At 42.7% G+C, this 24832-nt stretch overlaps 8 protein-coding genes across 8 annotated transcripts; 3 read left to right on the top strand and 5 right to left on the bottom strand.

The window, feature by feature from the left end:
* Positions 1-24: 24 nt before the first annotated feature.
* On the bottom strand, positions 25-1648 carry Bfra_001500 (uncharacterized protein). The gene is made up of 4 exons (XM_037331929.1): positions 1223-1648; positions 889-1133; positions 663-826; positions 25-609 (listed from the first exon to the last, which is right to left on the bottom strand). The coding sequence occupies exons 1-4, from the start codon at positions 1389-1391 to the stop codon at positions 378-380; spliced, it is 810 nt and encodes a 269-aa protein (XP_037196083.1). The 5' UTR covers positions 1392-1648; the 3' UTR covers positions 25-377.
* A 2434-nt stretch (positions 1649-4082) lies between these two features.
* Positions 4083-5432, top strand: Bfra_001499 (putative aha1 domain family protein; the record flags this gene model as incomplete). The annotated part of the gene is made up of 4 exons (XM_037331928.1): positions 4083-4305; positions 4358-4440; positions 4503-5149; positions 5220-5432. 4 exons carry the CDS (start codon positions 4083-4085, stop codon positions 5236-5238), a joined length of 972 nt encoding a protein of 323 aa, XP_037196082.1. The 3' UTR covers positions 5239-5432.
* Positions 5433-7479: 2047 nt separating this feature from the next.
* Bfra_001498 (uncharacterized protein) lies at positions 7480-8537 on the top strand (the record flags this gene model as incomplete). Its single annotated transcript, XM_037331927.1, has 2 exons — positions 7480-7973; positions 8028-8537. 2 exons carry the CDS (start codon positions 7480-7482, stop codon positions 8197-8199), a joined length of 666 nt encoding a protein of 221 aa, XP_037196081.1. The 3' UTR covers positions 8200-8537.
* Positions 8538-11616: 3079 nt separating this feature from the next.
* Positions 11617-12902, bottom strand: Bfra_001497 (putative transcriptional activator hac1 protein; the record flags this gene model as incomplete). The annotated part of the gene is made up of 4 exons (XM_037331926.1): positions 11617-12008; positions 12050-12193; positions 12247-12545; positions 12604-12902. 4 exons carry the CDS (start codon positions 12900-12902, stop codon positions 11617-11619), a joined length of 1134 nt encoding a protein of 377 aa, XP_037196080.1.
* A 4442-nt stretch (positions 12903-17344) lies between these two features.
* Bfra_001496 (uncharacterized protein) lies at positions 17345-17738 on the bottom strand (the record flags this gene model as incomplete). Its single annotated transcript, XM_037331925.1, has 2 exons — positions 17345-17522; positions 17650-17738. 2 exons carry the CDS (start codon positions 17736-17738, stop codon positions 17345-17347), a joined length of 267 nt encoding a protein of 88 aa, XP_037196079.1.
* Positions 17739-17811: 73 nt separating this feature from the next.
* On the bottom strand, positions 17812-18192 carry Bfra_001495 (uncharacterized protein; the record flags this gene model as incomplete). The annotated part of the gene is given in 3 exon segments (XM_037331924.1): positions 17812-17909; positions 18025-18140; positions 18158-18192. The coding sequence occupies 3 exon segments, from the start codon at positions 18190-18192 to the stop codon at positions 17812-17814; spliced, it is 249 nt and encodes an 82-aa protein (XP_037196078.1).
* Positions 18193-21142: 2950 nt separating this feature from the next.
* On the top strand, positions 21143-22999 carry Bfra_001494 (putative peptidyl-prolyl cis-trans isomerase-like 2 protein; the record flags this gene model as incomplete). Its single annotated transcript, XM_037331923.1, has 3 exons — positions 21143-21152; positions 21214-21230; positions 21305-22999. 3 exons carry the CDS (start codon positions 21143-21145, stop codon positions 22997-22999), a joined length of 1722 nt encoding a protein of 573 aa, XP_037196077.1.
* Positions 23000-23506: 507 nt separating this feature from the next.
* Positions 23507-24403, bottom strand: Bfra_001493 (putative transcription initiation factor iie subunit beta protein; the record flags this gene model as incomplete). Its single annotated transcript, XM_037331922.1, has 1 exon — positions 23507-24403. The coding sequence occupies one exon, from the start codon at positions 24401-24403 to the stop codon at positions 23507-23509; it is 897 nt and encodes a 298-aa protein (XP_037196076.1).
* Positions 24404-24832: the final 429 nt, after the last annotated feature.

Raw genomic sequence — 24832 nt, 5'->3', positions numbered from 1 at the left:
GAAGAAAAAATGGTAGTAATTATGCACGCTTTTCATTACCATGAACTATCCTCCCTTGACCTATGTAGGTGGGTAAGTAAGTTAGTTCATGAACCAAAGTGATTAATATTCAAAGAAAACCCCCCAACTCCAATTCCATGCCTGGTATCATTCATTTCCTTCTGCATGCGTGACGTAATAAAACACAATCGTTCTTCCCTTCCCTTTCCCTTTCCTTTCCTTTCCTGCCATTTCATTCCTTTCCAAAAAGAATATTGATCTCATTCAATATCGTGCTGTGGGGTATAAATGTTTCTCCGCTTCTGTTTCTCCTCGTTTGGTTTTCGGTTATGAATTTCATATATTTAGTTTTGTTGGAGTATGTAGATCAATGGATCTTAAGTTGTGTGATGAACGGTTTGATGACCATTGGTTGGTTGAGTCATTGCTGGACCATTGGTGGCAGCGATGGGTTGCTCACCAATACCCGATTCGGCCATCGATGGACTGTTGGTATCAATGGCAGCAGATTTGGTGTGGATTTGCCATGGTTCATCTTTGGGACCGAAGTTGCTGGCAAATGGTCCATGAACCTTGTCATGCGCGAGGGATTTCCACATGATATATGTACTGGGGAATGGATTAGTTGGTGGATTTAATGATACGTTGAGGGGATAACTAACCTAGCAATCGTGCCTAGCATACCGAGCCATAGGAGGACGACGGAAGCAACACAATATGCGTTTTTGCGGTAGATAGGATTTGGGGGACCGTTCAAATCGAAATATTGTTGTGCTTCGGAGTTTGTCAATCCATCGATCGTTGCGCGTTGGGTGGCTACGATGACCTGTACGGAAATGGTTAGCGAGGGAGTAAAAGAGATGAGATGATTCCAAGATATAAACATACGGTAAGAGCAATAGCATCTGCGAAAGTAAGAAAACACATCAAGACCGAACAAATCTTCCATGCTTTCTTGACTGCGATGGATTCATGACGCTGGGGCCAGAAGAGATCGAAGAAGAAACCGGAACCAAAAATGGTTGCGACGGCTATACCGACAAAGATGTTGAAGGAGAAAATTCCAACAATGTCTCGGACTGATGTATGATATCCGTAACGCGATTTAATGCCATCTCGTTGATCGACGTAATCTGAGAATTGGGTATGAATATTAGTAGTTTTCCTTTTTGATGAGATGAGAGTGGATGAGGGTAGGACAAGAAGAGAGAAGGATTCTTACCACTTAGAGCCGCCGTCCCAACCGATTCCGAACACACACATAGAATCATGGCGATTTGATATACGATCATCTTGGTTTTGCGAAGATGATAAACGTGGTTGAACATATAAGCTCCCTTGAACTTTCCCCATTGCATATCCCGGAGATCTAGACCCCAGATGATTGCCATTTTGAAAGATGGGAACTTGAACTTCTTGGGGAGTTTGGGAATTGGGGAATTGGATGGTAGTGTGGTGTAGTAATGTAGTAGTATGTATTTCGAGAATTAAGTTGTTCTTTTCTTTGCTTTGAAGAGGTACAGGTCCCTATGTCGTATAAAAGGCAACGATGATAAGGATGATAGTGAAGATTATCAATGGGATTTCTCAAAGCAACAAAGGATTATTTCAATATGATTAGTTATTGAAAAACAATTGAATCTTAAAGCAATTGAAGGAACCAAACTTGAGATGGAAAGATAAGAAGATATCTTAATTAATAAAGGGAAAAGAGAAAGAGAAGAGGAGAAAGAAAAATCAAGTCGAAAGGTAAAACAAAAGCTTGATGTATTATGAAGCAACTAAACTACTAACTACGAAAGATACGCTTGGTGTTTGTTCTTTCTTGGTAGGGAAGTATGATGATAATCCTTTATTTTATTTTTTTGGTTTGAGGGGGTGGATTGGAGGGTTCATGAACTACGTCATGGGTGTGGTTTGGTATGTCCGTATTGGTGGCAGGACTTGGACTTGAATGAAGGGTTACAAGTAGAGAGAGAGAAGATATGTATATGCCTAAGACCGAACTTGGATTAATGGATCACTTCCGATAGACGCCAAGATATGAAAACGGATTGATGAGAGGTTAGACGGCGTTCCTGTTGAGGATCTATCTACCTAGGTACCTCTATTTTCGTCCGGGTTTCACTGTTGATGTTTGCATTCCGGCGGAATCATGAGTCTTCGTTGTTAGTATTTAGCATCGGGGTTACCGAATGTGTGAGTGTGAGTGAGGGAGAGAGTCCGGCAAATTGGATGAGTAAAAGGATAATTATTAAGCTCGATCTAAGTAAGCTACTGTACTTGTAGATCTATAAAAGTCAAAATGATCACGCTTTGTTTCTTGACGTGCATCCCTTCCGTTCCGCTTCTTCCATGCACTTGTGTTGGTTGGTCCCTCATCCATTCTTGAAGCATGAGTGGCTGCATTTAACAAGGGTAGAATGGAATATGACGTTCGCAGCCACAAATATCGCAAATGTCGACCCTTGGACACGAAAACATTACCGGTATTGGTGAAGATTTGATACTTGACTCGACTTTGGAGGGGAAAATCTTCATCGCTTGCGGAAAGGGGGACTTGGGTTAGTACGGTTAGCTACTCGATGACTATGAAATTCTCTTGACCTACGAGGTTATTACGTATCTTTGTAGGTGGGTAGGTGTTAGGTGAGACATTTGATAAAGATACTAGATGATATATATATAAAAGCCGCGATCGTCCTTTTCAGATTATGACGAATTCAACAACCCTGGAATCGAATGCTTATTTTGAAAACTGATTTCTTCCTTTCGTTTTTGAACAATACAACAATCAAATTGCTTACAGTTCAGTCACACAGTTTATCTCAATACGAAACTACCAACACGACTTCACCAACTCCCGGACGGAAACTAAATTGTAAGCGCCGGCTTTGGTAGAAGCCGCTATCCATTCGACAGACAGAAAACTTACACCAACAAGATCCGTTCCGGCTGCCAATCGAGCCAAGGTAATAAGGCTGGCTTGATTAGCTGATCATATGATGGAAAACTCACATGACGCTATCCAAGAGATGAAATTCGGAACACCCAGTAATCGCTGAGTTGATCACCGAGTTGAATTGTTCGGAGATCATACTCGAGCACTTTCATTCGGATCCTGGCTGTTCGTTCCCGGACTCTCCAAATTGAGATGATCGGGGCGGTTGAGCCTCAAATGATAATTACTAGGTCATGGTAGAGAGCTGGCTATTGCTAGCTGACGACTTCTTCCTCTTGAGGCTTGTGCGCGCACTCTAGATCCGTGAGAGTGGATGGAATGGTTTCAAGAAATTCTTACTGGTATGAAGATACCTTGTCTGTCTCGGGAAGTACACTTAGCACTGCCAGTGACTATCCAATACTTGTCGTCGCCAGTTCTTCGAGTATTCCTGTCGTGCATACTAGGTAGGTAGGTAGGTAGATGAGGACATTCGTGGATTCAAGATCAATTTTGATTTCCACACTCCACGTTGTAAGTGGTAACGTACCGGTACCTAGGTAAGATGCCTTACAATTCTCATCTATTCTAAGGCATCACACTTTTCACACTACACCATATTAGAATTTAGCCCCACTGACCTTGAACCTCTTCTTGTCTTCAAAACTTCCAATTCATTCTTTTGATTTCTTCTTCAAAATAATTTCTGACTTTTGCCTCATTTCCCACCATCGCAACAACTCTCCTACTTCTACTTAAATACTCTCTTCTTTCTTCAATCTAAAAACATATCAACTTTGCAAGTTTGATTGTGTTGCTTTTCTTAATAATTACCTACATTTAATTCCTTTCTTTTTCTTCTACAGATTAAAGGTACGTTGCAAAAGCTCTCACTACAGAGATCTCTTCTCAAACCCCCTTCCTCTTTTTTTTATGATGAGACACAAGCTGGCACCAGTCAGAGTCGATTTGTACTCATATCTTTGAAGACAATGCTATGGCCTTCGGGCCTCCTTCTGAACAAAAAAAACCTTTCATTTACATGTTGAAAAATCTTCACATTCATTTGAAAATGCATGTTGCTGACCATCAATTTTGGCAGATTCTTTAAACAAAAGCTTTCAATCAAACTTCAATCAATATGGTTCTTCACAACCCAAACAATTGGCACTGGGTAAACAAAGATGCTTCAACATGGGCAAAGCAATGGTTGGAGGATAGTATAAAGGAGGTGAAAGCAGAGGAGGATGGTGTTACTGCTCAATTGGATAAATTGATTAGTATGGATGGAGATGTTGATGTCAATCAACGAAAGGGAAAGGTCATTACCATATTTGATGTCAAGCTCGTTATTGAGTATTCAGGTATGCCCTGTAGTTATAGTCAATATTATGAATTTCTGTCTAATTGGACTAGGCAAAACCAAAGATGATGAATCCGTTAGTGGTACCATCACAGTTCCTGAAGTTGCTCATGATACAGAAGAAAATGAGTATGTTGTATGTTTGAATCGTCTCCTGAATGTCTGCTTGGGATAATTTGTCTAATTGTGATTTTTTAGTTTGACATAGATATTTATTCCGATGCCAATTCCAAAGCCCCAGTCAAGGATCTTCTTCGTGCAAAGGTTATTCCACAACTTCGAAAACAATTCGCTCAGTTAGGTCCTGCTCTTATTACAGAACATGGAAAGGATATTCAACATGCACCAGATGCAAATCCAGCTGCCAAAATCACAGCCGCAAAGACATACCCTCATAATGCTCCAGGTCAATCTACAAGCACATCTACCAACAAGGGTTCTTCTTTAGTCAACACAACTACTGTTACCGATAATGAGGAATTCAGAGCTCCAGCTTCAGAACTTTATCAAACATTTACCGACCCTTCCCGAATTGCCGCATTCACACGCGCCGCACCAAAATTATTTGAAGGTGCAAAGAAGGGAGGAAAATTCGAGCTCTTCGGAGGCAATGTTTCTGGTGAATACCTTGAACTTGTTGAACCAACAAAAATCGTACAAAGTTGGAGACTTGATCAATGGCCACAAGGACATTTCTCTAGATTGGAAATTAACTTTGATCAAAATGATGTTGATAATGTTACGGTTATGAGAGTTTCTTGGTCTGGTGTTCCAGTTGGTCAAGAAGAGGTTACAAAGAGAAATTGGAGCGAATATTACGTTAGAAGCATCAAACAGACTTTTGGGTAAGTTTCTTTAGTAGTTTTCTTGGAGCGATTTATACTGCGACGCATGCTAATCTTATTGATAATATAGCTTCGGCACAATTTTGTAGATGAAATGATGGTTAGAATGGGGAAGCGAGGTGGTGGATGAATAAGGGGCATATACATGGAGAGATGAATAGTTGATGGAAGGCAAGCGAGCGAGCGAATGAACGAACGAACGAATGAAAGCAAACGAATACCTAGATGAATATTGAAATGAGCTTTTTTTTATTATGAATGATGGATGGATGGATGGATGATGAAGGGAAGGAAATTTTTTTAGATCACTATAGATGAATCTATATTGGCGTTGCTTCTACCCCTTGAAATACGAACTAACTTCCCCATATATCAAATTGTGAGGATTTCTTGAGTGACCGTTGATATATTTCTTAGAGCTCATATATGTATTAATGTAAGCATGCATCCAAGTCAAGAGGACATAAATGACGCTCCGCTGGCCCTCCGGGGGCCACTGCCGTGGGGGCAGACTACGATTAGGATTAGGACTATGAAGAGTAGACACTGAGGGTTGGGGTTCGAAAATAAGGGAAGGATGTTTGAGAATCGAGCGAAGCGAGCTAAAGGGGGTTTGGGGGCTTGCCCCCATGAAGAAGGTGGGGAGTGAGAGAGGGAGGTGAAGTTCGGGGTTTGAGAGGGTGGTGGTGATATAATGTGGTTTTTTGGGCTGGATGGAGGTGAGGATATAGTATGGATATGCGAGGATACAATGAGTGGTTTTCAGTATGGTGTTGTGGGTTTGGGTATGGGTGTGGATGGGGCTTGATGTGAGTATGGATATGGAAGTGGAGGTGTGTGGGCGGGAATAGGAATAGGAAAAGGATGGGGATGGGGGTAGGGAAGGGAAGTAATGATGTTCAAAGTTTGGTGGTAAGGGAGAGCTCGCTGGGATTTTCTGAAATTGCGTGGGGTGGGTGGTAGAGGGTAGTATGGTAGGTAGGTAGTGGTGTGAGATGTTAAAGTTGAAGTCATCAGGCGGGATTTAAGAGGGAAGTGGAAGGGGGTGGGAGGAGACGGTGTGTTCAAAAGAGCAGGAATGAGGGGTAGGCGATCAAAGATTTGTCTTGGAGAGTAGTGACTGATTAGGGAGAGAAGAGGGAATACCATCAAGGCATCTGTAGGAGGGACAGAAACTTAGAAACTCGATATGTGATGGTTGAAATGTACTTGCGAATCTACTTGTTTCTGGTGCTTGGATATCGTGTTCTGATTATGAGAAGTAGATCTGTGTGAGTTTGAATGATTGGTAGTGGTCATTTGATGTTTTAGAATTGTCCCGCGACCTCAAGCATTAAAGATCAAACTTGTGTTTGTAAATACACATTCGTCGCTGGTATTCTTGGTAGATGATAGAACGTTATGTAATATGCGCTAACCTTTCATTCTTGCCTTGACTTAGATACCCCACCAACTTTACTGACAGGAAAGATCCCCATATTCTCAATCCATCATTTCATAACTACGTTTGTCTTGTCTTTCTATCAAAGATCCAATTATCTAGTCAACTCAAGAGGACATACGCACCATCAATGAACCGTTCATGCATTCAATCTATTTAGTTGATGATATCTCAAGGCAGACATAAAGAATGGCACAATTTAAGATCAACAGGAGATACGGGTAATCACTGAGCCTACAAAGTACCTATCAAGACAGAACGTCTACGACGCCCCGAAGACTCTTCACGACTAACAGCGAAAGAGGTTGGGACGGTATGTCACTCATCTGAAACATTCAAGGATACTTATCTTATCAATTTGGTGGACAATTAGGCATTCATCTTTCACTATATGGTTCATCCTCGAGTGTCTCCTAGAAGCCGGCACGGTGAACCCATTAACGTGGCTATGCTCTGCAGTCCCGGCCAATTTAGTACAAAAGTATGCATTTTAAATCCTCCCTAAGGCTGGGTATATGCAAGATTGGACTCAAGCGAGTATTCCAGCCAATAACCTTTGATATACATATGACACTCGCAATAGGTCATTGAGAGTTAAGGTTAAGTGGCCGAGTTAATCTGTTTGATTTGTGGGAGCGATTTCGAAATTCCCGTATACAGTTTCATGCGCCGCCTTTCTTACACGAAGCGCTTTGATAGATAACTTGCATTTTGTTTACATAAGAATTGGATACGTGGATTGGAGATCGTATTGTTTTGTTTACTTATTACCCAAATGTCCCTAATTTCCATGTAGTGCTTCTCGTTCATTCTCTTCGTTCGTTCTACGCATTCACATTCTCGTCAGACTAGAATTACAACATCAATAACAAACTCTTCATTTCCAATCATGGGTTCCCCAGATTATTCACCCCTTCCTCGAGAATCCTCGGATTCGGATCGATACATCGCCCCAAGTTCAGATGGATATCGAACATCTGAGGAATATTCCCTTCGTACCTCCAAGAGTCGTTCTATCACCATTAACTATGTACTTATTCTCCGACTCATGAACCTCGCTTTCGGATCAGCCGCTTTCGCACTATTCGTTATCAATGGTTATGAGAAATATATTGCTGCTGATGTCTTTCTCATGCTCAGTTTGATCTTTAATACCGTTCGAATCCTACATACATTCGTTTCATCAGTCTTTCATGTCACTGTTGAAATTAGTCGTGGTTCATGGCAGAGTCAATTATCTGTTAGACCAAATGGAGCCAAAGCTACAAATGTTCTGGATTTCTTGTTGGCTAGTGGTTTAGCATTTTCAATGATTGGTGGGATGGTGAACAATTATGAAAATTATCTCGTGGTTGATGGCATTGTAGTCGCCTTTTTCGCTATGTAAGTTTATCAACAATGTTTTTGTCGATATGGTTTTCTGATATTTTCTTTTAGGGCCATACAATACATCATAGCATTACCGATTCAAAACCAAACTTTTATGCTCAAATTTCACTTCCACAGTGAAAGCGAAGAGAATCGAGAGGGATTCTTAGGACGAAATGATGCTCATCGAATTATTCTCAGAGACGACGAAAATAGACAAACCGCTGAGAATTTGGTATAATTTCGACTCATTGACATGACAATCTGGCATGTCTAAGTACTGGTCCACTGGAAAGCTTACATCGGTTATGAAACACAGCTTTGCTGTTATATCTGCGGTTATTGGGGAAGTATTGATTCATAATGAATCGAATTGACAATTTGTTCCGTACTTCTACCTCGTCGTTCTTTAGGTATCGGAGTAGAGGAGGGAATACATATATATACTATCATTTATTTGGCCTTTATTCGTATCTATCTATCTGTCATTCATTTATTCATCTATCCAGTGGTTCATTCGTTCCTCTATCCAGTTGTTTGCTCGTCCATCTACATAACTACGGCGCAGGTCTTGAAATGCCAATCATTTTAACCTGCGCCGTAGGATAAGGGAAATCTCATCTCATTTTGTTATTTGTGTAGAGATTAAATCATCGGATTACCAGAGGCCTCTAATTACCTTGTCTTCATCCACTCCGTATAAAACAATCTCTCCCCCGTTGTCTTCAATAGCTTGCTTCCCCAATCCAATTCTGCTCACCATTCATCATTTTCTTTTTACATTTCCCTTTCTCGCCATCTTGCCCACTGTCTATCTCAGTTAAAATAAAATACAATTCAATCTACCACTATTCATACATTAGATTTTTTTAATCGTAGAATTGAAAAGATTTTCTTTATAACTTTCACACCAAATAGGTAAATTCAACCTGGACATTTATCCCCCTCCATCTCGCTTCGCTGAAACGTTGTCTTCTTCTAGGTACCTAAAGCAAAGCAATGAAGGCACCACGATGCAGGTCCGGCAGAGTGTTTGAGACGTACATGAAATGAGAGTGAAGTCCAATATCAGTAAGTAACGAGTCAATATTTCCGGGTGTTCTCTTTGTTTGTCGATCTACTTTACAAGTTGCTACTAGGCAACCCTTGAAACTTTCCAGTGCCTCATTTTCCGACCTATTCGGACGAAATGGTTATTATGGCTCTAATTAAACCCCTCAGCCTCTTGTTACTTCCATAATATGTCGACAAAAATTATCGTTGGATTGGGTCACCAAGGGGTTACCGTCTAAGCAATATTCCCCTCTGGGTCTCGGCTCAGATTTCTCGACCCCTTTTCTGTACCGACTCCCGAGAAGTGACCGCTATTTCAGGCTAATATATATATTCAAAATACTGCCTATATATATACATCATTCTTATACCCTGAAAAGTTCTGACGAGAAAGATCTGCATCGTGCACGATTCATTTTTCACAGCAATTCCGAAGTCCCGCATATTCGCCTCTCATTCAAGAAATCATGGGTTCGTCCGAGATGTCCCGCCACTCTCATCGCTCCCGTGTCCCCAGTGTCCCGAAATCTACCCATAGCGATGGCCAGAGCCAAGTAACAGTCGCTAGCTTTGACGAAAGGGGGAACAGGTGGAGAAGGCTCATGATTATGCGGACAGTGATCTTTTGACAACTCCATCGTCGAGACCACCATCGACTGCTTCGATTGCTTCTTCGAGGAGATCAGGTACAACGATCAAAACGACGCAGGGTCGTCGTAATGAGCATTTGTATACGATTGATGAGCAGCCGGCGCATGTTTCTAATAATCAAGAGAGACGATTGGTATTGCGATCCTGCGAATTTGAAAAAGACAAATCCAGAGGAGGATCAAGGAGAGCGCCACGCAGCCATAAACCCACTCAAGGATCCACCGTGTCTACACGATCTGGTGATGATGATGGGCGTGTAGTACTTCCAGAGGAAAGCGTCCGCCAAGTTTCTGAAAGACGTTATCACACGCGCAACGCAGCCAGAGGATCTCGCACACATGGTTCTGCTCATAATTATGCTCCTACTTCCCTTTCTAATTTTACGAGGGACAGTAGAAAGGAAAGTGAAGCGGAGAAGGAAAAGAGAAGAGCGAGAAGGGAAGCACCGACTTCTGAGGATCTCAAACACAGAGAGGGGATAGTTCTCTTGCTTCTCATTCTACTGCCAGGCTCCCGCCCCACCGTTCGTCGAGGGACAGTAGACTGGGCACTGACACAAGTGCTAGAACGAGAAGTGTAGCGGACAGTGGAATGAGAAGCGAACACCACAGGCCACGATCGGAAAGAGATTTCGAAGAGTCTTCGCATCCCGGCCGGGAGCTTGTGCATCTCGACGACTATCCCTTTGAGAGTCACGATCCGCGCTCAAGAGGTGTGATTCATAAACACGATTATGATAGGCCACCACCGCCACCGCCACCATCATATGATATAATACCTAGACGTCAACGAAGACCAACAATGATAGCACATGCTCGTAGTAAGCACGAGATGTCCTCATCTCATTCACTTGGACCAGGTGGATCATATCATATCAGTTCATCATCCCAGTCCAGTCCCAGTCACAGTCCACCCAGCACTTTGTATCATATTGATATCAATAAGTATGGTGAGGGTGAAGGTTCGAGGGTTCAACACGATGGCGGGAGTGGGTATGACTGGGTAGGTGGATCGGTAGGTAAGCGGATGATCATTGTTGATCTATACCTACCTCCCCACCTGCCTGCCTGCCTGCCTACTGGGGTCTACAATCAACCAGTCATTCATTCATTCATTCAGTCAGTCAGTACGCGCATCTCATCTCATCGCATCGCATCGCGCCGTACTGCATCTCATCGAAAGATGTGTAAATTTGATTAAGAGTTTGGAGTTTGGAGTTTTCAAAGCATTGGAATATTGATAGATGGCGATTATTACAGATTCAGTTTGAAGGTTTTGAAGTATTGGAATATTAATGATAGATAGACAGCAATTGCTTTGATTTCATAACGATTAATTTTGGCGCAGCATTGATGGATACTTGAAGAGGTTGAAAGTTCTTGACTTACATAACATTCGTTTCTTCAAGCGAAGCGCGAAAGCCTCCACGGCAGTGGCCTAGCGGAGCGACACCCCCAAGGAACAAGAGGTCTCTACACAAATTACAATCACAATCAAACTTCACGGATGGAACGATAAAAATTCATGTGAACAAATGTTCAATATTTGTATTGGCACAATGGTGATGATACAAGGTCTAGCACGCCAGCCACCCTATGATATCGCTAATTTCAAGAGAAATGAATCAACTTATTGATCATCCTCCAACGCCATACTCCAATGTCCATCCAAGGACTTTTCCCCAAATATACTGTTATCCTTCACAGAAGAATTCCCATGCACCCTAACCTTACTAAACTCTCTAAATTCAAACAAATCCTTCCCAGAAGACTGCTCAACATTCATTACCGCGTCCGGTTTTGAAACTGTCGACGTCTGTTCCTGTGCCTGTTCCTTCATTATAACTTTAATAGCCCAAGACAACGTTATTAAAGATTCCAAACTCGAAGACTTACCACCGTAACGAAGATCAAACACCTTTGCGCCGTTCATACAATCGCTAGCTGATTGTTGATTAGACGACAACCGCATTGTCTCCAGCGTCGCATCCAGAAGAGGACGCGCCAAGCTGGGACTGCAGGTTAAGAGTCTCCTCAACAATCGAATCCGAAGAGTGTACTTCGGGCGCAGATGGTGTGATCTCGTCTTGGTGAATGAAGTCCGCGAATAAGGCATCGTTAGTGGCGCCGTTGTTGTCAGTAGCCAAATTATCAAAGTTATTAGTGAAGGCGTCGACGATAGGACCGATCCGTTCATTAAAGAAAGTTTGATCTGCACCAAGGGAATCAGGATATTCGAGATGACTGGTGAAGTCATCATTTGAACCCATAGCGTACTGACCAAAACCCGTGAAATTAGAATATTCCGAGGGGTACTCATCCAATGCCCTTGTGCTTTCGGTTGACACTGCAGGTCGCACAACATTGCAGCAGAATGTTGTGTCATACCGAAAGAACTGGGGTTGAATGAGTCCTCGTCATTTGATTCCATTGAAGGTGGTGGTGGTGAAACGGAAGCTAGATCAACAGTACCAATTGCTGATTGCATGGTATTGTGACTATCTCTAATTGGTGTCATTATTGATCCAGACTCTTCCATTCCGAATAATTGTTTTGTAAAGGCGAGGGGGATTGTCCATCGAAACTTTCTTTTCGACTTGGAGTTGAAGTAACAGATGAAGGAGGAAGGCATGCTGGTGTAATATTTTCGCCAGCCATACCGGTGACTTCTTCTAGCTTTCGACGAACTTCTTCGTATCTAGCTTGCATATCCGCCAATTGTAATTGCAAATCGGTATTTCTACGTTCGATTTGATCTTTTTCTGCTTGAAGATTATCAACTTCTTGTCTCTTTCTTTCCCTTGACGTCTGAGCAGCTCGACGATTTCGAAGAACTCTTTCAACTCGACGTTGTTCCTTTTCATCTTCTGTCTTTGCTCGTTTTCTATTGTGGTAGGTTAGCTAATGTTATTGAATGATGAGTGATAGATGAATTAAATTACCTTGGAGGGAGATTGGTCTTTGGTTCAGGTAATTGTTGACCCCAAGACTTTCTCTTCTTGACTTGTTTCTTTTCTGGGGCAGGTGTACCAGCAAGACTTCCAGTTAAACCCATATCCTCACCCATATCATCCCCAAACATACTGTCACCATCAAAAGATTGTGGAGTCATAGCTTGTAGTGGCTCCATACTTCCTTCGGTGTGAAATAATGAAGGGTATTGTTGACCAGGTATTGAAGTGAATGATTCGGCGATCGATTCTGCTGGTGATAACTCAAATTTTAAGTTTGGAGTCGACATCTTTGGTGAGGTGATTATGTGTGTGGGTTGGTTGTGTGTGAGGTTGACGACGTTGTTGATAATGACGACGTCGATCTTGACCTCGACCTTGACCTCAAACTCAAAGTGGATGATGATGAAACCTAGTTCTTAAGTTCCTGAGTGGATCTCTTGTTGATGTTCTATGATGGAGATGGAGAGGAAAAGGGACAATCAAAATGGGTTTATGCACAGAATGACTATTGTAGATGTAGGATATTGTGGAGGGCGTCAAATGTGGACAAGCCCATAATGAGGAGGACAGATGGCCCACTTGAGATGGAATGTGTGAGTCAATGGATGCCTTGAATGCCTTGAATGCCTTAATTCCAGCAGGTAGACGAATGAGAATGAAGGAATGGAAGGAAAGAATTAAGAGTGAGAAGATGATGGAAGATTCCAAGCAAGGATCGTTGGAGTAAAAAGAAGAGAGCGAGAGAGATTGGATTGCTTGTGTGAGTGAAATGGGAATATTCGAGGTGGGAGATCTGTCCTCTTTATCAATTGAACACGGTGTTCGGTTAAGGGGTTTATTCAAGATGATTCTAGGAATTCAAGGGACCAATCACACCACACCATTCATTTACTTGATGGGAGGGCATGATCCCAGAAAGGAATGTTCTCAGTAAGATCCATGCTTTATCTGAGAACTTGCCGTATTAGGCTTAGGGGGAGGAGTCTCGATGCTTAAGTACGAAGGTAACACGCCAAGTTCACGCCATTTGAATCAATTTAGTAAGATTTAAACATCTTCTCTTTTTACATTGTACATTCTTATTTATGGGTTCCAGATTCCCTTTTCCAACACATCGTAAAGAGTGGGCAGGTGGGCAGGTGGGCGAGTGGGTGAGTGGGCTCAAGCCTTTTACCTTGCCGTACCGTACAGTAGTCCAAAACCAACTCAACACAGCCTCCATGTCACATTCCGATGGTTTATCAGTTTGAAGTTTGAAGTCGAAAGTTATGGATAGAGTTTATGGTTGGGGGTGAGGGTTGAGGGTTGAGGGTTGAGGGTTCACTGGTGGTTCAAAGTTTATGTTCATGATTCATAGTAGATCTCATAGCACCACTGCGCGAGAGTCGGATGGAACTCTTGTAAGAGCTTCCCAGTTACCATTCCTACCTACCTACCACTTACCATACCTGTCCCATATAAACATACGTAAGGATGGCGAATCACCCAGGTAGAAAGAAAGAAATCGAAAGAACCATTGATGTGTGCACCCTTTCATCCTAAATTTAGATCATCATCCAACAAGCAAAGAAGGCTTGGGAAACTTTACTTGGTTACCTACCTATCTATCTATCTACCTACCTACCTACCTACACCTACCTACCCACCTACCTATCTAGGGTACCTATTCTATCTCTTGCCTCTACTTTGGATGACTACCAGGTATTCGCTTGTATGTACTTGGCTTACATAACGTGCTACCTGCCGGAATGCTGGAATAGTATATACAATCATCGCTTCATTATGCGAATCTATTACGAGCACAGAACCTACCATGGTGATGATAATGATAATTATGATGATACTTCCAAAACTCAAGTGGAGCTTCTTTGCCTCCGTTCGTACCTTCGTTCGTACCTTCGTTCGTACTCCCTAGCCACCTAGAGCTGGATACGTATACGTTACTAATAATCATATCAAAAAGTACGACATATGTTCCGTCCTCCACCCAGCCCAGCCCAGCCCAGCCCAGCTCAGAATACACCATTCGTAAAGAGAGATTGAAAAATGAACCCCTTTATTTCCCTTTATTCAAAATCAAAATTCCACCGATTTCTCAATGAATAAATTCCCGAATGTTCCAATCTTCCCATGTCCCTAGAAAATCACTCAAAACCTTCCTCAATAAAGTTTCAACAACAAAAGATGATCCACCTCTAGTTTCTTTAGTATGTTAGAGAAAGACGGTCTTTCATAGATGAGAGAAACCTCCGTAGTTATGATACCTGGATAGATAAACTTTCTCTAATTACCGTATGGGATAAACACCAACATTCCATTTCGCAGTCTACAGATCGTAACAGGTCTTTGTCAATATATCACCACAAAGATTCATGTCAAGTTTCATCAGTGATCAAACCAAACAGGGAAGTGTGATCTTGGGAAATCGCTGATAAAGGAGATTGATTCGTAAACTTTCGACGCGGTTGCCCCTCCTTGTCGATCAGGGGTTTTTGGGAATAAACCGTATGGTAGGTAGGGTATGGGATGGTATGAAATAGATCGGTGAGGGGAGACGTGCGAGGGGGGGAGGGAACGTGGGTATCAAAGCGAAAGGGATAGGATAGATGGAGATGGAGATGGAATTGGAATTGGAATTGGAATTGTTCGAGAACTTTGAATTTTAAACTTGATGTTGGATTGGGATTGGGATTGGGATTTCAAGAATAGGTATGGTTTTATTTTCGAGGATATACCAATTCGAGTAATTGAGAGTTTGTCAAAATGTACAGCATCAACGACTATCACATCCAGGTATCTACTCCCTACTATATCAAACTGTCAGCCCTCAACCTTCTCACTCAGCAATAATTCTACGCCCTCTCAGCACATTTCGAATAAAGGCGTAGGTCATGACAAACCACCTTGCATCCATTACTCCCTCCTATCCCTCCAACAATGCATTCCTTCATCCTTCTCACCATATCCTCACATCAGAAATAAAATCATTCCACGCCTTCACAATACCACCCTCCGCTTTCCTACTTCTCCGTTGTCGGTCATCTAACCTATTGATTCAATATCTGGTGTGGTACTACTACTCAATTGATCACACAATCCGATACCTCCGTAGATAGGTCGTATCAATTATCCGCTCCGTGGGTGACTGACTTGACTTTTGGTCCCACTAGATCAATCAATCGCTCAATGTTACCCAGCTATCTTTCCCTCGGTAGACAGGTAGAACATCTGATGATAATGCATTTGATATTTGACATTTAGCATAATCATCCATCCAAACTATCCCCTTGTGCCCCTTGTGCCCCTCTAAACCAAATCACTCACACGCAGAAATAAACATCACACTACCCCAAATTCCCAGTACCTGACATGCTTGTCAAATGTCAATTACGGCACATCATCCAATCCAGTAGACACGATACGATACTCATCCAACCAATCTCAAGACATCTCTCTCCTCCGGCCCTTTCTCCCTCCGGCCCTTCTCCCCTTTTTCCCCATCTTCACATTCATTATCATTATACACTTCATTATGCAGAAAGTCGGAATTCTCAATGATTCCTCCGATTCTTCACTTCCACCCCAATTGACTTTGCCACTCACATCACATCACTTCGCATCACAAACGGAGATACCTACCTAGTGTGTACACCTGCCTCCTCACACGCATAAGGATAATCCCGCCCCTCTACTGACCCTTCACACACTCCATATACATCCTCGGATCATGTATCCAGAAAAAGAAGTTGGGTGTACCGTACGTACTCCGTCCGGCGCACAATTGTCCTTGCATCGATGTATGTATGTGTGTATGTGTGCAATGTTCCTCAAACCTGCATACATCAATCTCCCTCTGTATTTCCAGAACAAGCCTTGTCTCCAGAGTGGTATTGCCGTGGCGCTGTGGCACCTTGGTGGTATGGATGTGATGTTACGCTGGAGGAAGAAATAGATCCTCCGTACAGAGGAGTATAGGGTACAGTCAGACGCGACAAATATATCTATCTTTGAGCTCAAACGGGAAGTGGGATAAGTTATTCAATCTTGGATTAGTGTACCGACTGTACGAGCAGTGCGAACTATTCTATTCTATTCTATTCATCCCAACACCAACACCAACTTCTAAGCCCTCTGCCATCTATCAGTCACAGTGAACGATAATCGCACCGTGAGTTCCTATCAGAATAAGGTTTGAGTAGAATCAAAGTCAAACATATCAAGAAGATCTAGACCCCTCCCCAAAAACTAACTCTACAAACGCTCCTGCAAACACGGCATGAATCTCCTTGTGACAGTCCAACCCCAAACAAGAACTTGCACTTGCCGCGCCGCCTCTCCATATTTGTTTTTCGCAGTAGAAAATATTGGGGGTTGCAGCGGCGTGGTGGTAACTTTATTGTGGTGTGTGTTTAGTAATTTTAGTAGGTAAGACGCTATTCGGATCATGTGATGATCGTTCGATCACCGATAAACATACACCTTGTAATCCCTATAGAGAATTCTACCGTACATGTGAAACAGATTTTCCTTTTTCAAGCAAGACACACACAGTCGAATGGCTCAGATTGCGCAAGACGATATGATATGATTCTTTTGAAACACTATGGAACAGTTGTGGTGTGGCACGAGATTGATCGATTCTAATTTTGGGGGCTAAATATGTATCCACTGCTATCATTTATGTGTTTATTATTTATTATTTATTTATTGGTTTATTTCCTATATATTTTTATGATTTCACTGTACCCAAGCAAACAAGTCTTCCTTCTTCTTCTTCTTCTTCTTCTCCCTTTACCCCTTTTTTCGAAACACACCCCTCGGACCCCTCCCTCCCCTCCACCCACAATATGCAACGCGAAAGTTTCTCCACATGCCGTGCTCCCCATCTTCCTGTTCCTTGTCTCGGGCTTGCGTGTGAAGGTAAGGGAAGGAAGGGAAGGCAAGGGAATTAAATTGATATTTCACCGCCTACACGGCAATATCCTTCTCTCCCATTCTAATTTCCATCGTCCGTACAAATTACAATATATGTACGAGTGTATTCCCCTCCATCCTTGCACCTTGAGGCTCCAACCAACCGGTACTTCCGCCCCGCTACGGATATCCTTCTCTTCTGGATTCATGATGTGATTTGTGGGTGGGCCTGGAACAGATGCCGAAGCTCGAGAAGATAGAGGGGCGGAAGTTGGAATAACCTTACACCGCCCGGCAGTAGCACACCGCTTCCTTTGCACATTTCGCTTGGTATGTATATTCATTTACGTTGGACTCGAGGTCTTGGTGTACAGTAGGTACTGTGGATGATATGATATGATATGAAATGAAATGATGTATAGTAACTCCACACTGCATCTCTGCCCCTCCTCAAGCCCCTCCAGTCCATCCCAATCCCCTCCCGTCAGAACATACCGGGTGCTAACCCAACCCAACGCAACCCGCTCTCCTTGTAAAAACAAACGGTAAACAAATCCAACCATTCTACATACAATTCAACTTCATCCTCACCGCACCATCTGCATCTGCGTCTATCGCACATACATACATACCAGTACCAACAAAGACTCTAGCGCATCCCATCCCCACAGATGGATGCCATGTGTTTGGCGCTCCAGCTGCGTAGCCGATACGCTCCACTCTTTCTGCGCGGCGACGGGGTGCCAATCCAGGAAGGCGTGGCGGACCACGTCAATTGTCTAGACGCGGCGAGTGTGACATGGCAATCGAGGTGGTTGTTGATGCATATTCATGAACGGGAGGTATGTCTTTGCTGGATGTGATAGGTACCGTGTGTGTGTATTCACTGGTCCGTATGTATGTACGGTAGATCTCGAGTCGTCCAGCGCCCAAGTAGTTTTGTTATTGTCTTGAAACTATCGGGATTTTGAGGAACGCATCGCGCGGTTAGAAGTGGGATCGTTAAAGCGGTTGAGGTTTTACTTTTGCTTCTGAGATGGGCATGATTGGGATGGGTTTAAGATGTGGCTGGGCTAGCTGCGCTGCAGATGCGGAATGTGAGTTCTGAGTGGTGCTTATCTGATTGAAATGCATGGAAAAAAGGTTGAGTGTCTTGAGTCTGGGAGTACTAAAAGTTTACCAGGAGATCTTCTTTTCTTGTTGCTCAATTTTGGCGCTTCTGATGTCTCGAGATTTCGGGCTCTAGTCCGAGTAGATTCAAGAATCAGTGTCCTAGTATTCACCATCAAAAGTCTTCGCGTCATGTGTCGTTTCGATGAGAAATAATCGGTGATTTTGGTCTGGTGCAAAATTCTCGAGGAAGCGCGAATCAGTCTTTTCCAGATGATTCCATGATGGGTAGTGATCCGATTGGATTGATCTTGAATCGTTCTTTTGTTGAGAGAAAGTAGTAGATTCTCATGAGACTTGAATGTACTCTGTGATTCGGAAGTAGGATTCCTCTCGATTGGGAATCCGACTGGTGTACGTTTCTCCGTTTACTGAATGTCAATTGGTTCGTGTGCTGTGCCTACTCTCCGTCTTTGCTTTTATTTATCTTGTGATCGTGGGCTGCTTTACGCAAATTTCTCAACTTGATACTTGGGGGAGTATTGTCGTGTTTTGTCTCAATAGTTGTGCGAAGTTTGAGGGTTGGAAAAGTTGGGGGTGGGGAGTGAAGCGAAGAGGGGTGATTGAGGGGTGCGGGGTACCATTATTCCGGTTTGCTTTTCAATGGATATGTCGTTTATTTACGCTCTTCATGTTCAAATTTCAGTGTAAGAATGAGAAGCTTGACATTATTAACTCGCTAGAATCTTGAGACAACACTTCTAGCTGCGATGTCGCGTGAGTCAGAAGCGGCATGATTTACAAGTCGAAATATATTTGCAGGTAACACAACCCGAGGGAGGTTTGAACGTCCTGAACTTGGTGTTCATAGGAAGTAAAGGGGTCTATCTATACTCACGCACCTTCTATTGTCACAAGATTTTGGTCATTGTTTCGTCTCAACTAACAATTCAAGATTCGTTCTTCCCAGGCACCTAAACATTGCCAGGAACCTCATATGACTTCTTTCACGGGCAAGCATGCAATCAATTGAAGAGTTCACCATGGCAACACCTCACTTGCTATGAAATGCACACAGCTACGCAAAATGAAAACAGAGTCGACAGGGTGCTTATAACCCATACGGCAGGCAGATTGTGTGCTGCCGTATAGAAGGTGATTCATAACGAAAAATCCATCGTGTTATTCAAGTAAACTTACACATGTAAAATTGAGTTCAGCGATCAATTCAGATATTCATAGCTTGTTACTGCAAATCCGAGGAGGAAACGTATCTATCCGGAGGAAGAATGGTTTGAGAACTTACATTGAGTCCTTGTCCATTTCCAAACCGCATCACTCAAGCGAGAGAAGATGTCTTCAAGTGTCATTCTTTGCTGTCTTGCGACTAGCGTCCCAAGGGGACACTCATCCAACCTCCTTTCTCTCTTCCTATCGGCCTTGAACTCTCGCCTACGACTCAACAAAGCCTTTTCCCTTCTTGCGGGCGACATACCAATAAAATCAGAACCAATTATCGAACTTCAAAATATTGAAAAGGATAGTACTACGTCCCCCAAGTACCATATTCGTTATTTTCTACTTACAGACGATCTGGAAAAACACAGACCATACATTGAGATGTATCCAGGTGATAGTTTTGGTGAGCTGGAAGTTCAAGCTGTGGCTCAGTGGAGACAGGAACAAGAGCAGTGGTGGAGCATGGATATTATTACAGATGAACGAGTGATTTGGAGATGTAGCAGTTGTCAATGTTCATATTTTGTTAGAGTATTGAGAGGAAGCGAAGAATGAATATTGAAATGGAGGGAGGAAGACTTGGCAGGAGTATGTACCTATGAATTCAACAATCCATTATCTAGCTCGACTGACACCAATACTTTTACTTCAGTTCACCAGGGACTCATTCCTCTCACCACATCTTTGGCATAAGAAATAATGATATTCTCAGGGCGTCACTTGACGCAACCTCTTTTTTCACAACTACCGTAATGTTGTCACTTGATACTTACAACTCAGCAACTCATTGGGATGGATCTTAACTTAAGCTTCCGTCATGCTGCACTGGTGGTTGATGAACTTGTTCCAAAGAAAGCCCGAGAATCTTGAGATAATGGTATAATTCTTACATGGAGTACATCCAGGAGGACTGTAGCTCGAGTGTATCCGTCCATCGCAAACAGCACATTTTTCTGGTAGAGCGAACAAATAATGATCCTGAGTACACATCGCCAGGAACTACCATGTCCATATATCTCCAAAGCAACAAATTGATATGCGACATTGAATCATGATGAATTTTGTGGTGATATTTGACATGACAATGAAGTGTGGTTCAAAATACCTACCAACCTAGTACCTACAGGGAGTTGAAGTAACTGTAGCGACCCACGATAAGCCCGATAACAGGCTGTCGCGCTAAAATATCAAACAATTGATGAAGCTCTCTTCTAAATATTCATACCTCCATCAACCATCCACAACATAGTATTAAAAGTTTATAATGGGTAAAGGTTCGTCGCAATACCATTCAGATCTGAAATACAAAGGCATACTAACATCGATCTCTCATAGGCACGGATAAACTATACGTGAGCTTTCACCAGTCTTAGACTACGTACCATTGTCAAGTTTTCCCATACGCTAATCTTTACATGGCATTTAGATCACCCATTCCGAATGGTCATCCTCTGATGCATTCTCCGCGAGTAGCGGATCAAATGTTTCCCAAAAAGCTCCCAATGGCTCATTCAAGCGCCTTCCCTTCAACTTTTGTGCGGCCAGTTTACAACCATTCAAACATCCAGTCTGTACAGCCGAAGGTACTATATTCGATGTAGAAGTTATTTCACAATGGCTCGAGAAGCATGGCACAAATCCTATCAATGGAAATCCACTGAGTGCGAAAGATTTGATAAAATTAAACTTTGCGCGGAATGGAGATACTGATGCGCAAGAAAGAGGATCTGGTGGTGCTGGAGGGGATGGTAAAGGAGAAATGGTGGACCCAGTTACCTTCAAAGTCTTTACGGATAACACACACATAGTCGCTATAAGGCATGGTAGCGAGGCCAATGTTTTTGCTTGGGAAACTGTCGAAAGATTAAATATCAAGGCAAAGATGTGGTTGGATCTAGTCGATGATCGAGAATTTGGGAGGTCGGATATCATAACATTACAAGATCCACAAAATATCGAAAGTCGAGATCTTAGCAAGTTCAAATTCTTGAGAGAAGGAGAATCTGTTTTGAGCAAAGAACAAGAGGAAGAAAGAGCGAAGGGTAGCGTCAATATTAATGCATTGGGCAGAGTTGGAGATAAAGTTTTGAGGGCCAAGGAAGCTGTCGAGAAAGCTAGAAGGGAAAGGGAGGCTGGCGGAGATGTTAATCGCGCGAAATCAATGGTTAAACCAGGGTCGACAACTTCTATGGCGAAACCTTCATTATTACAGGAAAAGAAGATGGCATACAATGCAGCACAATATACAACAGGGAGAGCGGCAGCGAGTTTTACAAGTACGGGGTTGACTCCAGAGACCAGTGGAGAAAGAGCAATTCTTACGGATGAAGAATATATGTTGAAGCCGAAACGAGTCAAGATAAAGGGATATGCTAGAATTGAGACGAATTTGGGGTCATTAAATATCGAATTACAAACCGAAACGGCACCTCGCGCGGTATGGAATTTTGTTCAATTGGCCAAAAAAGGTTACTATAATGGTGTATCATTCCATAGGAATATTCGGAATTTTATGATCCAAGGAGGTGATCCAACAGGAACTGGTAAAGGAGGTTCAAGTATTTGGGGAAAGAATTTTCAAGATGAATTCGACGGACCTTTAACTCATGATTCAAGGGGTGTAATGAGTATGGCCAACAAGGGAAAAAACACCAACTCGAGTCAATTCTTCATCACCTACAAAGAAGCTAAACATTTAGATCGCAAACACACCATTTTCGGCCGTGTAGTCGGTGGTATGGATGTACTCTCTAAACTCGAGAAAGTAGAAGTAGACGATAAGAGTCGTCCTACAAAAGATATTGTCATGGAAAATGTGGTGGTCTTCGTTGATCCATTCGAAGAATTCCAAAAACAGAAACAGGAGAAAGATGTTGCGGAGAAAGAAAAAGCGGAAATCGTGAGGCAGGGAGGAACGGAAGATGATAAAACTACATGGACTGGTAAACGGATTAGGGGTGATGGCACGGTGGTGCAAAATGAAGCGACGGGTGGAGTGGGGAAATATCTTAAAGCTGGTGGAACGGATAATAGTGTTGGAGTTGTGGAAGTGGACGAAGAGGAGGCGCCAGTTAAGAAGAAGATAAAGTCGGGGGGATTTGGGAATTTCGATGCTTGGTAATTATGGGAAGCGTGTTGATGTTGATGGTCCATTTGACCCCTGAATTGTACTTCTCGCGTATGGATCTGGGGAAGAACTTCTACAATACAGGAAAATTAAATAAGGAATGTCATGCGTGTTTCTCTTGGCCTAGGCATCTATGTAGATTAGAAAGGAAATACATGGAGTATACGAGCTCTGTCACAAGAATATATCAGTTTAGCAACTGCCAAAAAGCGGAAGCTGCAAAGACTTCACATGTGCAGTTGAATATCAACAAAAAGCAAGTGTGTATTCTATGTCGGGTTTATCTTCATAACGCATCTACCGTAAGTTGTGCGTGGCATTGTATGAGCCAATTTTCCACCCACCCAGCCATATCCCCATCCCCTCCCATGTGTCAAGGGATTGCAAATGAAGAATCATCCTTTAAAATCTTAGATTTAAACGCCCTCGCTGTGTATTATGATTTGAACCCCTGCAAAAACGCCGTCCCACCGTTTTGGTACAATTTCCCCGCCATCCCATCTATCGCTTCATATGTGAGTAATCGTTCAACAAATGTGCCATGTGAGTATTTGTAGTGCGACCACCCTTTCTTGGAGCCTTTCTCTTCTTTTCCTTTGCCTTTGGAGCTACCTTGACACGCTTACTTGGATCTTCACTGGCAGGTTTTTGTCCATTTTCGAGGAGCTTTCGAACAAGATCATCGACGCTTGGAAGTTCCGTTCGGTGCCACATGACTTGGAATTCGGATTCGACAGGATGAATCAAGGTAGGATCGTTGATCCAAATCATTCGTGCATGATTATCCTTCTTTGTTCTCGTAACCAAAATCTTGTACTCCTTTTCTAACTCATTAATCGCATCTTCACAATCTGGCCAACCATCCTTCAAATCCTTAACACTAACACCTTGAGCATCAGGTTTGTTTTGAAGATATGATAATAAAGCTCCCTTGTTACGAACACCAATGATGGGTCGATGTTTGAATGTGCCAGAATCCCAAGCTTGTACCTTCAACTTAGGATCTGCGATCCATTGAACTCGATCATGTCTTCTGAGGATTTGCGCAATGAGTTGTTTCTTACTCTGCTCGACGTGTACCTGACTCAAATATTCTAGAATTTCCTGGAAAGTTTTGGGTTCATCTTTCTTCTTCAAGAATTCGATAACGTAGGTGACTTGTGTGAATGCTTCTGTTCCATAACCGGTGGCAGCGGGTTGAGAGTAAACGACATTCGTGGGTTCTCTCTTACGTTTAGGATCTTTGTTCTCGCTCTTCGATGTATTTGAGGTGTTTGATGGAGCGGGTGATGGTACTGAAACTGGTGCAGTGGGACGCTGCTTGCTTGTAATCTTAGCTGAAGTATTTTGAATACCCTTTGCAAAGGCAGCTTGTTGCTTCTCAAGGAATGAAGACATGATAACGGTTAATGATATTGAACGTATTGAAATTGAAAGTCTTGAATAGATTCGAACACGAAAGACCTTTTTGCGTCTAGGCCTAATAGATGTTGTACTACCGTATAATGATTCTGAGGTCCAGATGACGTCGGTGCTTAAAGATTAGGAAGGCTGATGTCGATTACCAGATGCATGCGACGGGTAAGGACTGGACAATACAGTATGTATTCGAAATCGAGAGGTGTGGAGGGTTCGAGAGGATTTGGCGCAACTTTTGATGAGAAGTGTTGAAATCAGACAAAGAAGTTGCTCAGTGCCTTAAGACTCCGTACTGTACTGTTGATGAGGCTGAGAAATTACATGGGAGTAATTTTTAGCGCATGTCGAACGTACAGGGCCCAAGCGTGCGCTAAAGAATTCCATCCATTCACGTTATTCAACTTTCCT

Source organism: Botrytis fragariae (genome assembly GCF_013461495.1).
Source record: "Botrytis fragariae strain BVB16 chromosome Unknown tig00000006, whole genome shotgun sequence".
In the NCBI taxonomy this organism is placed as follows: Eukaryota; Fungi; Ascomycota; class Leotiomycetes; order Helotiales; family Sclerotiniaceae; genus Botrytis; species Botrytis fragariae.
Note: the sequence above shows the minus strand (reverse complement) of the source record. Positions and strands in the feature narration are given on the sequence as shown.